At 46.6% G+C, this 13784-nt stretch overlaps 1 protein-coding gene across 1 annotated transcript in view; it reads right to left on the minus strand.

The window, feature by feature from the left end:
- LOC144731139 (keratinocyte-associated protein 3-like) overlaps nucleotides 1-13784 on the minus strand; it is a 41657-nt gene that overhangs the window by 12666 nt on the left and 15207 nt on the right. The window contains exon 3 of the mRNA XM_078612109.1: nucleotides 3560-3619. Coding sequence (XP_078468235.1) covers nucleotides 3560-3619 — 60 coding nt within the window. The remainder of the gene's footprint in view (nucleotides 1-3559; nucleotides 3620-13784) is intronic.

Genomic DNA, 13784 nt, shown 5'->3' on the forward strand with positions numbered 1-13784 from the left:
GCATACCCAGCAGCAGTGGGGAGCCAACGTGAACCAGTGAGGAAGAACAATCATAAAAATGTGAACCGAATCGGGACCCTGAATATTTGTGCTTGCTCAAACCGCGGAGGGGGTGGCGAGTCGTTCTATCCCTACCCAGCAAGGCAGGCATGGCGTGCAAGTGATGCAGTGATGGAGGCCACATGATGTATGCTCAGCCACCTTCGTCTCCCCACTCCACAGTGACTGATGTTGACACCGCACTTCACCAGGTACTTATTTAATGCCGGGCTGATCTGATTCAGAAACCGATTTGCTACGAGTGATGGCCATCGTGGACAGCAGAGGACAGGGGGACAGGAATCAAGCCTAGATTACCAGATTGACTGACAAATATGCTCCACCACACCCCCTTTATAAAATCGCATGCATACAAACACAGAAAACGACAAATATCCCTCGTGTAACTTTAACGACCATTGTACTTTTAGCTTTTAAATGCTTTTAGCTAGGATCTAGTGAGGCCTATATGAGGGGAGGGGGTCGTGTGACCAAAACCATGGTGCAGATGATCACACACAATCACGTGTGTTTATGTTTGGCTGAGTCAACCTAGGGAAGGTGCAGGAGAGGTTGTGATATCGGTTGCCACTGATGTTAGCGATTGGCCAGGAATCAAACAGATTCGTAGCGCATTGCGCGAACCACTTCACAAATGCTCCTCATGACAAAGACACACACACACTCACTCCCACACATTCATCACAATGCAGCAAACACCACGCATGTGGTGCTGATGTCGGACGGCATAAGCAACCCATTGAACATACCCACATCAGGAAGGTCTGATTGTTGCCATGGTAATGGACACAGGAGTGGGGAGAATCAGGGGGCTAAACCAGGGCTGGGTGGGGAAGGGAGAAGGGGAATGGATATGTAATCTAGGAACAGGGAATGCGAGGCGAGGGGAGGCCATCTTCTTAAAATGCTCAACGAGAAATTGGCCAAACATCCCACACCGGATCTTTCCCGAAATGGTCTTGAGATTAAGGGTCTCTGTGCTGAATTGAGTAATAAGGCAGTGCTAATCTCTGTTGTTGGTTCCGAACCATTTTGTGTTGTAATTATAAAAACAACGGTTAAACAGAAACATTTTATGACCGAATATCCCAATGAACTCATAATGGTTGTCAGTACTGCACCGAGGCCGTACCGCTAACATCCTGGGTTCAGATCTGGGTTTCAGCCACCCGTGGTTAAACCAGAAGTTGTGTTATGTTTTTAATGGTCTTGTCCCAGTCACCAATGATTGCACCCACGCCCCCCACCCATGATATAATAAATGTGGATTTTCACATGAATCAGCCAACCTTAGCTCTCAGGGCTAACAATTAGCATATAAACGACCAACGACTGAGAACTCTGTGTACAGAGCATGAAGAAAGACCACCTGGTGCTGGATGAGAGAGGCATATCAATTTACGCAGAGTAGACATCATGGTTGTACTGTAAGCTCATAAGAAGACTCTACATGGACTCGATCTCTCTTGGTCGACTGAACTGCGGTGTGCTCGTCTCGGTTCGTTCACTCCTTTCACATGGCACAGGAACATTCTGGCTCTGTCCGTTCACAGCACGCACGAAGAGTGACAGAACCTTTTAATATTACGCTTCAGGCCTTGGAAACTCATCACCGTCCTCAGCAAGTCACCCATTCACCATCCCTTTATTCTCAAATCACGCCCGACTCATTTTTTAAAAATCGATTTCAATAACGTTTTATGTTGCAGCAAAGCGTGTTTTTTTTGTAAACAATTTCACTCTCTTAATTGCCGTTTTATAGGAACTACACGTTATTTGTTCTCACTTCATGTGGTCTTGACGTTGCAATGCGCTACACAAATGCAATGCCATTTTTTCCTCGTGTAAAAAAGCGACCCCTATTGAAATGGCCATGCGGTGTCACCCTCCGGGGTCGTTAGCCGATGCCACTACTACGCGGGCGGTCCCGCTTGCCGTGACCGTCCCAGGGGGAGGCCGCTCCTTCGCCTCGTACCATCGCTGCCAAAATAATTCCTTACAAAAAAAGAAAGTCAAGTGCTGCCTCCCTTGTCCCCGGTCCCTCTCACTGCAGGTGTGACAAATTCAAGGGGGTATCCAAGGACAGAAAGCATGGAGGGGGTGGGGAAGAGGGAGAGGTTGAAGAGGCGAAAGCCAGACTGTGGCTCATTCCCCAAGACATCGTTTCTGCCTGCCCTTGCACCGGGCCGACACAGTGAGGGATCAAATTAGGCAAGCAGATATACAGTGTTGCTCAGGGTCACAGATTTCATTTTCACTGCTGATATGTGGGATGTAGTGTGGCAGTGTAATTTTGGGTGGGAGCACAGTATGGTGTGAGGTGTGCTTTCCGGGGACATGGGGGCCGCACATGTGCAATTCATACCACTGTGATATGAACCTGGTGACTCGAGTTAAATTCCCAGCCACAGCTAACATCAGCGGCGAGTGATATCTGTTCCGGTCATGGGACCTTCCTTCATCATCCCGCACTGACAAGTGTGGTGAAGTATGGCTCAACAACTCCATTGACCGGCTAAGTATTAGAACTGTAAAACCCCTTAACCTATTACGATTAAACTTACCGCACAAGTTTACCGATACCAGTGGCTAGTTTTTGGGAACGATTGCCAATGTTATGCAGTTTCTGCGTAATTAGCACATTAGGATGGCAAGCATAAAGGCAGCATCCTTTATGCAGTGGCTAGCCAGTGAATCTACTGCACGTGTACGTGTCTATGGGTGTGTGTGGGTGTGTGTAACACATCCAAACCACTCAGTTGTTAATTATCTGAGCAATAAAAATTATGAACTGGTCTAAAACAATTATATTTCCTCCTTTGTTTAAAATACAGCTTGGAATATGATTTAGAAAATTTTAAGTATTGATACTTGTATACAAAGATGATTAATATTAGATTTAAAAATGATTATGATTACAATTAAGGGTGATAACAAAATAGCATTAAAAAAATTACCAAGTGGGTCTATTTAATCACAGAAATTTAAATAAGTTGAACCTATTGATCAATTTGCTTTCTCACATCAATGCAGTGGCAGGAGGGTTTGTTTATTTAACAAGGCAAACCATTAACGAGTATTAGCTCAACTCAGTCTTACGAATCAAGATGTGGCCCATCAACACATTGCTGTTCCGAGTACTAAATTATCTGCAATTCACCTGCAATTGGTTTACTATCTCAACAGATATCTGATGCCAAGCAGGGTTGAGCCTGGACAGCTCTCGGATGGGTGACCAGCATGTACCGTATAAGCTGGTTATGATAGGGCTGCGGGACTATGTTTGGGAGCAGAATCTACTGTTGTACTGTACTTCTATGCCAACATGTCTATGCTCCCTGTCGCCACGAAGCTACACTAACCAGCGTAGAGAAGTATAACAATGGTCGAATAATCCCCACGGCCCACAGGGTGGGGAAGCTATCATCCTGCAGTGGATTGACAAAAAGGCTGTACAAGTACACATTGTAAGTGACAATGCTGTTACTTATTTACTTACAAAGCAAGGTCTCTGTAGGTTCTTGGAGAGAAGGATGGCAAACACGCCTGTTGCAATGCACTGCAAACACACACAAGAAGACAAACAATCAACATTTAGAATTGTACAAGAAATTGAATTACAATGTATGCCGTAAGGGAGTACCTCTTAACGCCAGAAAGGTGTACGATGGTGTGCTTAGAACCACATCTGGCCACCTGTTTTCCCAGCCTTGACGCTCACACGCATTTAAGGGCGAGTCGACCTAGCAGAGGCTCGGGAGAGGTCCAGACACCAATTGATACCGGTTTGTACATCTTAGCCAGAAATCAAACCTGGACCAGCTAAAATGCAGTACAGTGGTCCAAGCACAACACAACTGCCCTGCATTGAGCCTTCAATTCAAGGGGATGCAGAGGTCAAGGCCTGGGATCATTTTATGTTTGAGGCCAGTGTCAATCAAGTCCAGTCAAGGAAGGCACCCTAATGAGGAGCTCGGTGTTGGCTGTGACGGCGGCAGCACGTTGGACTAACCATCATGCATGTTATCGCGAAGAAGGGGGGGGGTGAGTTACGACATGGGCAGCTTTGGACTCAATCTGCCAATGATGCTCCCTTGCGGGGCCCTGGCCCAAACGCAATGTTTTTGTGGATGTAGCTTTGGGCGGGCACGTGATGTTTTTTTCCATAAGCGCTTTAAGAGGTAGGGAGTAAGAAAAAAAACCTTTCCTTCAAATTCAATCTCCCTCCTTTTGTCGTTTCATTTACAAGCGGGTCCTGGGGATTGGCATTCCGGTGTTTTAAATCACACCTCGAAAAGAAATATAAAATAGCCGCGACTATTTCATGTGCGATGATTACTCGGCGACGCCAGCGCCTCTCGCGGCCGATGAAGCGTGCCGGCGACTGCCGCCACCACGACGCCCGGGATGGCTGGTACAAGCCTTGCCTTGACGCGGCGACGGCGTCACGAGGAGATTTATTGTTCCTTTAAAGTTCGACCGACTGAGCACCGCGCTGCAAAAAAAAATGTCGGGAAAATTCCCAAGGCCAGAGAACCGTTTTATTCCGCCAACAAATGATGTTCCACTTGCGCTCTCTCAGCTAGCGGTGTACCGCCATGTGAGTGACCCCAGAAGCCAATGTCACGCAACTATTTCTGAAGTCACTTCAATAGAACTCTTCATCCACACTCAGGGCACACCTTTTCGATGCCCTACAACGATTGGTCCTGTCGTGTCAATCAAATGGAACAAATTCATTCTCAAAGCCGGAATAAGACAAATTAAGTGAACGACGAAATCAAATAAGATGTGCTTTTTTGTGCACGTGGTCATTAGTTAATGGACTGAGACCATGGAATCAATACACTTTAATCAAGGGTGACTGAAACCCAGATTCAAACCCTGGTCTCAGTGGTGGCTGCGCTCAGCACTGGCCGCTGAGCCACCCGGCCATCTCCCAAGAGAATGCTTAACAGCTTCCTCAGCCAGCCGTGTGAAAGAAGGCAGTCGGGTGGGAGCAAGCGAGCGAGCGAGCAAGCCTTTTGAGTGAACTTTTGGCCGGTGTTTTTCGCTCATTGCAAAACACTTAACCTTCTCAACTGCAAACTGTTTAAAAATAAACTCAACTCCACGGCAGCAAGATGAGGATTGTCGTCTGGCCACAAATGATCGGACCAAAGCCATGAAAAAAATGTTTTCCTATGGGTTTTTCTCCCCAATCCCATTCCATGTTTGCTACTAGTATTGCGCCTGAAACGTCCTGTTTTATTTTATTTGATATCTACGTGACTTTACCGGAAAAAAACCCCATAGAGTATGGATTCCTGCAGTCACGAAAGCATCAAATCATGATCAAATCAAGATAGTATTATGTTGCGAGATGGAGAAATATTTATTTGGAACTGAGAGCTAGAAGTGCATCACGCTGTATTAATTTGGCTTGGCCTAACGGTGAGAACCGACATGCATCTAGAAAAATTGTCCCGTATTCTGGATGAATAATGGATGGTGAACATTTCTTTGCAGAGTGTGCATCAGCGTTGTATGTGAGGCAACAACTCATGGCCTGGTCAATGGCAGGCACTGGTGTATTAAGATGCAACCCAAAGAACAAAACGCTTCATCTTGGAAGACATGTGCCTAGCAAGTGTGTCCCAGATGGCCACCAACATGAGCATGAAGCTATACGAATGTGACACAAGGCTTTACTGTCAGAGTGTGTCATTATAGAAATATAATTGCATCACTGTGCCTTCAAAATCATACATTTTAATACATCGTCAATGTAGTGATGTTGCTCACGCAATATTATGGCTCTCTTGATGATACCTATAAAATATTATTTCCCATTACCAGAGCCTGACACTCATGTCAAATACACAGGACACACAAACTAGTGCTCAGCACACAATGATCAAAATCCATTCCTATGGCCATTGAAAACAAACCATGTGTTTAAGAATATTACATGTCATGCAAATTATATGCACACAATATGCTTCTGTCAAATTTACCCAAATGGAGCAAACAAAACTATACATACAAGACACGTAGAGAAAAAACACAACTAAGACGATGCTAAAATTGAGCCAAAAAAATTACACAAATGGTTGAATCGAGTGGCGGGCCCCCAAATTGAGGCAATTAACGACATTCCGCGGGTGGGTCGTATAGTGCCAGGTCGACTCGGTGCGCATCGACAAGGTGAGAGCCGCACACGGCTTCTGGTGCTGGAGGGAGAATCTCTCGCCGAACTCGCCGTGAACACGGCACCACCGCAACCAGTCGGCGCACAATGCAAACCCGAGCATCACCCCCCCCAACCCACCCCCTCGCGCCTCACTCCCGCCAGCAAGCGAGATTTAGGGCAGATTTGTACCTCCTAGCACAATTTATCCTCAGCATTCACCGCGATACCGTCCTGAGTGACACCCCAACCTTATCATTACAGTGATTACAGTGACCGTGCTCAATCACTCCGAGCATTTCATTTTTGCGGCTCCTGATGGCGCAGGGGAGTCCTTGAACGTAACCCTTCAAAGTATCCAAACACAGACTTCATGCATCGTCAACTCAGTCATTTTGCTAGAGCAGTCAACACCTGATGACGGTTGCTTGTGTTGCTCCCGAAACGTCGTGATTTAATTTATTTTCTCTTTTTTACCTACGTGACTTTACTAAAAAAACCAAAGAGTATATCAGAACAGTAGTACAGCACAAATGTGAAGGCCCACCAATGATTGTGAGACCCCAAAGCCATGTATCGGATATATTTGAAATGACAAGGCTTCTTGCTAATGATCTGTTATTGTCATTGGAATCCAGAATGCTACCTCTCTTTGCACATTGTGTTTACGCATCCGTTATTTTCACGGCCAGGAGGAAGAGTGGTGGAGGCCCAGTAGTTCCTACACTGGAAAATAAATCCGACTGCCACCCGTGGCTAACTTCAGTGGAGTTTTATACCTGAGCTGGTACTGGGCCCTCTTCCTGCTTCACCAAAAACCACACTGACCGGCATCGTCAAGTATGGTCCAACAACCACCATGACCCATACGGCGTGGAAAGGACTTCATCCAGCAGGGGATTGACAAAGGGTAGTAATAGTTAATATTGATGACTTATGGTATTCATCGCTGGCATCAGTCCGTCAAAGTATAATGTAAAATAAATATTTATCGAGGCTGGTGCCTTGGTCTGAGTGAGTTTTTATGGCAACCGTTTACAGAGCAACTACAAGGAATGTACGACTCGACCACTGGCACGGGAAAACGGGTATTCCATGGTTCTGCCAACTTAAATACCAATAAGTCCATGTAGAGGTTTTAAGCAGACCAAGTTTTAAAGCCCAAACATGTATGACAGAGTGCATCAATGCGTTTTTGCTGCAGGAAAAACTTTAAATATTTGGCTGGGTGGTGGGGTGGTTACATGGTGGGGTGCCTCGCACTTAGAAAGTGCACTTTAAAATCCCTGTGTGTGTGGTGTCGATCAGCCAGTTAAACAAACAGGATCAGTGAGCACCATTTTGATGGAAATCAATAATGATTGCCCCCCATCTCCTATGCGCACACTGGATGCTGCTATAGGAATGTAGAATTTCCACATCTGGCTGGGGGCTGCAAAACAGAAGATGAGCACTGCTCCCTCCTGGCGTGAGCGGAACGCACTTTTGATGCTTTGAAAACCAAAATGACCGCATTCACGGTGGGAGCACAAACACAAACCACAGAAACACCACCTCCCTTAACACCACCTGTTACGTCTTAACATGGCAACTGCCTGCCCCAAATATTTGGTACTACTTTACATGTATGTAAGTATTTATCACGTAGTTTGTTATCTTAAAGCCCTTTGCCAATCCATTGCTCAAGGACTTCACATGCCATGTCGGTCATGTGGCTTGTTTGACCATATTTCACCACGTTGCGGGATGGAATTGGCAAATTGATTGTAACATTCTCAATCAAGGCCAGTCACTGACGTTACCCATGATCGGGAATCACAACTCAGGTCGCCGGAATTATCATGAAGCGCATCAACTACCGCATAACCATTCCCTGCACGATAGAAAGACAAAGATCGAGCCTCATACACAGTCTGGTGCACAAGCGGGTGGCGAGGCCAGAAAGCCGAGTGCACGTGTTATGCAATGTAAGTTTGTGTGTGCGAGAGCTATGCCCATCCATGCCCAACTAAAGTCCATAAATCACCGAGCTGGCAGACGAAGAGAGTCGTTACTGCCGCAGTTTATGGCGCGGGCCCCACTTCAATTTCATTACGAAAGTTGACGTGGCAATCAATTACTTCGAGCCGTGCAGAACATCGCGGACGATTCGAGATAAACAAGTTTCGACCGCGCATTCCGGACAGCGCATGTGTCAGGCACAATTGTCGGCCTCCGCTAAATCGCGAAACAATGGGAAAACCGCAATGGCTGCTCCACTGAGCAACGTGTCCTTTCAGTTTAACACGTAGGCTTTCGCGACCAATATTATTCATAATCAACGTTTTTGGGTTAGATCGCGTTATTTATAAATGTGTCGTAACCCTCCACCACCCGACACGGCCAAATTGTAAATGTTGTGGTTTCACACTTCAACACACCGGTGGGCTAAAGCAGTGAACTATTCGTCTTTTGTCAACGTGACACTTTTTTGCTGATTGGCCGTGTCGGGTGGTGGAGGGTTACGACACATTTATAAATAACGCGATCTGACCCAAAAACGTTTATTATGAACGTGTCCTTTGTTTAGTTGGGTTGAGGCCACTTCAGAATCATCCTCGTGATTACAAGGGAAACCCGTGCTTCCGTGGTTACGCGTTACTCACCAAAATAATAATATAAATGGCAGATGTTTATCCAGTAAAAACTCAACGAGTTGCAATACTCTTTTGCAACAGCGTCATGCACATCGAGCGAGTTGTTTGGCATGTGGAGGGAAATGGGGAACCTGGACAAAAACCATCACGCATACTAGCGGCAAATCCTCAAAGTTCCGAACAGATGGGTTCACCAACTTTCTCTACGCTCACCATCCCAATCACAAATACTTAACACTTGCCGTACAAATACTGGAGGAAGGGCCTTTGCTATTGAGGCCCCCAGGGTCTGGAATGCAATTGCCAATAAACTGCAACTTGAATCACTACCTATGAGATCTTCACTCAAAACTGCTCTAGAGGAGTTGTACACAGCCCTAGCTGCCACTGCTATTCAGTGGCCTAAAATCAAATGTTTTCGTTTCGGATGACTGCTGCAACGTATGATCTTGTGTTTGGATTTAGTGTGCTGATCTTTGAAGGTGCATTTGAAATTTTTTTATACTCCTACTGATGCTCCTGCTGTTGTAGAGTAACTCATGCAGCCAGCTATGGCTACAGGGTTTGGTGGTACATGTTGTTTATGTCGTTCATTGTGAAATTTCGGTCACAGTTCCTATGATCACTGTTACATTGCTTATGGCTTTATTTTGGGGATTTCGAAAAGTTTTTTGGTTTGGCCATGTTTGTTTGTTGTAGTACAGAGTTAGAATTATGGCTTTAATCTAAGTTGTCTTGTGGTTGTTGTTTGACTTGCATTCCACTGGGATTTTTGCACACAGCGTTGGTGTACGATGCTTTTTCTGGAAGATTTTGCTGTTTTTTCCTGAATTTTTCTGTTTGCGCGTAGTCACTTTAAGATGTTTTCTTGTTCATGTTTTTGTTTTTTGTTTGTTGCGGTTGCACCCGATTCAAGAGCCGAATGGCTCACAGGGCTATACCAAATAAATTAACCTGAAAACTGAACCACTACATTCACCAACCCCATTGCTAACACATAACACTACGCTCACCGCCCCCACCGCTAACATGTAACACTATGCTCACGACCTCCATGATAAACACTTAACAAGAGGAATGTAAATATTCATCATCTCCTTAATTAAAATCTACTCTTACATTCACTCTACACGGCACAGGACATACGTTTTTGTAACTTGGTAAAAACTTGTTTTTCTCGTCTATGCCGCCATCCATTGGTTGCTAGTTGTCTTAATTAGCAACCAGTGGACTGTGACATAGACGATGAAAAACTCGTGTGTAATAATTGATCATTTCCAATGTGTGCCAATTACATCCCAATGCTGCCATGGACAAGCAAGACAGTACAAAGGAGACAGGCGATACAAATGAAATTGTGCAAACACCTAGAAAAAAGGAATCAATTCTTGAATGAAATTGTGGTGCCAAACGGTGACGCTGTGGGGGACGGTGAATCGTGACATGTCTAATGCCTGATAAAACAGAAATATAATTGGCTGACATTACAGGCAATGGCCCCAACTCCGGCTGATGAAACATTAGCCCTCTATGCTAATGATGACACTAATGAGGCGTTTGTGTCTCTGCTTCTACGCTGATACTCAATGCCGTAAGCCATGTCGTGGCTTGGAAATCAAAATTCGGGTCACGAAACAACTAATTTCACTCCCTGGTACGTGTAGAATTTACAGAGGAATCCACAGAATCTGCGCCGCTGGAACAATTTTCAGAGGAATCCACAGAATAATCTGCGCTGCAATAAAAAAATTAAACCTACACTGTTAAGATGATCGATGTTTAATACAGGTAGTTTCATGCAGCATTTGATTCTCATAGATCGATTTTAATTGATGGGTGATTACACATCCATGAGGGCCCTTTGATTCTAAAACGTTTTGCCTTTCTCCTAATTAAGACTTCAATTGCGTTATCGGCATCACATTCCGAGGCTGAAACATGTCTAGTAGAAATTACTCCAACAGTGAAAGTGCAACACCTTGTGCGAGGGAAAGGCACAGGAAGAAGACGCGATGGCTGACATGGCAAAAAATGGAAGTCCTTACAATCGTCTTAAACTACACGAGAGGCACACTTTTTACATGGCCTGCTAACAGTGTCCTGTCGCACGATAATCAATAGTAAACATTTAATTTTCAAGAGATGTAATATGCTAAAAGAAAGCAAACCAACACATTTACTGAGAAGTCTTTTGTGCAGCCATTGGTGCCTGGGCTAAGAGCATCAACCACCCACCACACTTGGGATCGCAGTTTAATCATGGGCGGCTCAAACCTGCATATGAATTAAGGATCTCAGCGGTGCTTGCTCAGTTCTCTGATATGACATAAGTCGCTCGTGAGCCACCAGGCCACCTCCCGTTTATTGTTAATTTTGACTGTGACTCAGGTTTCCCATTGAAAACAAACAACTTATCTCGAGGAGCTCTCCACTGGTTCAATAAAGGGCAGCTCATTAAACTGCACTGACATCACAGGGCTGCAACAACACCCTTGCGCTTCACGCCCTCGGAATTCTTCAACAATTCGAGCCGCTCAATCAAAGCTTGAGCTTATCCGTGCCGCCCCGCACACGCGTGAAATTTCAACGCGGGTCGCTCTTATCTGGGAAGCCGCCGGAAATCGATCAAATCAACGGGCGGGGGTCATGAGATAAGTTTGTGAGGTGCCCGACGTTGGTGCGGGGGGGGGGGACACATTCCCATGACCTCACGTCCACGGCAGAAAAATGAAAACGTCCATCACGGCACGCGCAACGTTTTCTATGCGCGCAAAAATTGATGCGCATTTTACAATGAATTTTCTCCAATTTCTAGACAAATTAGACCGCGGGGAAAAAAAGGTAAAAGGTCAAGGGAGTGGATTCTTTTTTTTTGGCATCCAATTTCCACGGCGGAATTTTTATTATCATAATGCCGCGGTTTGCTGAGAAAATTACAAGGTCCACGAGCGTGGTGCTTTTCCGCAGCCGTGATCATGTGCCAGTGCTTCCAGTTGTAATTATGGCTAAATTATTATCGCTCACGAAACACTATTATCACTTTAAGAAACCCATTATAGCGCCCGCAAGTCAAATTGTCCCCATGCTCAGGTGAGCCTTGGCCACTGTCCCCTCTCACGTCAGCCGCAAAAATGCAAGAGTGTTTCCCCCACCCCACCCCACTTAGGATGCATGGCCCAGTTCCCTTTATTTGAAGAACTGTCACATGAGAGTGGGGGGGAGGGGCAGCTGAAGAAAACCGACACTGCGAGGGGACACCACCTACAGATTTGTTTATGCAGATTGATCATCAGCAGAAGTCGGCAATCAAAGTAGCAAGAAGCGAAATTTTTTGTTTGAATTCGGTAAAAATAACAATATTTCAAGAGCCGCAATCAATGCCTGTGAATATGATACGGTGGTCCTTAATAAATAATGTCACGAAGCAGTCCTTGAAGAGCTACATGCGGCTCTTGAGCCGCAGGTTGCCGAACCCTGCCCAGCAGCCTACTTGCTTTACTCCAAGAATGACAGCAAAGCAAAGTCTTCAAACCCCCACCACCCAAAGCGTTCTATTCTAAGGGTACGGTCTACAGGACCGCTGGACACGTCCGCCCGTGCGAAGGACAGAACGTCGTCCGGAGGGAGAACGTGGAACGGGCTGCACCAGCAGCGGCGCGAGAGGCGGCGCTGCACAGGTCTCTCCACGTGGGTGCCCCTGTGGTCACTACTTATAAATCGCAGCCCCCGTACCACCACCTTAAGAAATGGTCGCTGGTCACAATGGCGCGAGAACTCGGCTGGAAAAAAACCCCAGAGACGTCCCGCTGATTACTTAATTTTGCCTCGCTCGCGTTAATCCGACTTAATCAAGTCTGGAATTTGTGAAAATTAATTGCGTTAAAGGTGATGGAAAATTTGAGCCGGGCAAAAAAATGTGCGTGGCGTTCTTGACGTGCTTGCCGTGGCGTCTTTATAGGCTTAACAGACTGTTGGGCAAGTGCTGTTAGCGAGCACCTATGAAGGCCAGCACGATACACAGGGGGTGGGTGGCCAGCACCACGCCCGACCGCCTTATTCTCCCCAGTGGTGATGTTTATTCACCGCACCAGGTACTCATTTGAAGCTGAGTCGACCTAGGGGTGTTGTTACTGGTGTCGACCGTGAGTGGGAATCGAACTCGGGTCGCCGGGTTCATAGAGCAGCGCCCTAACTGCTACACTACCACTCACCACAACCACTACACACACAGCTCACCATCATCAACACCACACATGCCTCACCACAAACACCACCACCACCACACATGCCTCACCGTCATCAACTCCACACACGCCTCACAGCTGCCATCATCACCACACACGCCTCACAGCTGCCACCATCATCACCACACACACCTCTCCACCACCACCACCACCACGACCCATACTCTACCATGACCACCACACATGCCTCAACACCAACATTACCGCCACACACATCCCATCACTACACACACGTGGGAGTGGGTGGCCATCACCATGCCCAGCCACTTTTTTCTCCCTAGAGGCAATGTTTACACACCGCACCAGGTACTCATTTGAGGCCAAGTCGCCCTAGGGTAGGCCTAGGGCCGGTATAGATAATCGCCACCGGTGTTGGTCACGAGCAGGAATAAAACTCGGGTCACCGGATTCGTAGCGTGGCGCGCTAACCGCTACACTACCGCTTACCACACACACACACACCTCTCCAACACTACCACAAGCGCCTCACCACCGCCACTGCAACGTACGTCTGACCACCATACGTACACTCCTCCCCATCACCACCACCACCACAACGGCGCGTCGCCGTGACCACACTATCGACGTCTTGCCCGTCGCTCAGAGGCCACCCCTTCACAAGCCACGCGGGCACCGGGGTGGGGCAGCGGGGAAGGAGATCGATGGAGGGAGGGG

This window comes from Lampetra planeri, chromosome 2 (assembly GCF_965212315.1).
Source record: "Lampetra planeri chromosome 2, kcLamPlan1.2.h2, whole genome shotgun sequence".
Lineage (NCBI taxonomy): Eukaryota > Metazoa > Chordata > Hyperoartia > Petromyzontiformes > Petromyzontidae > Lampetra > Lampetra planeri.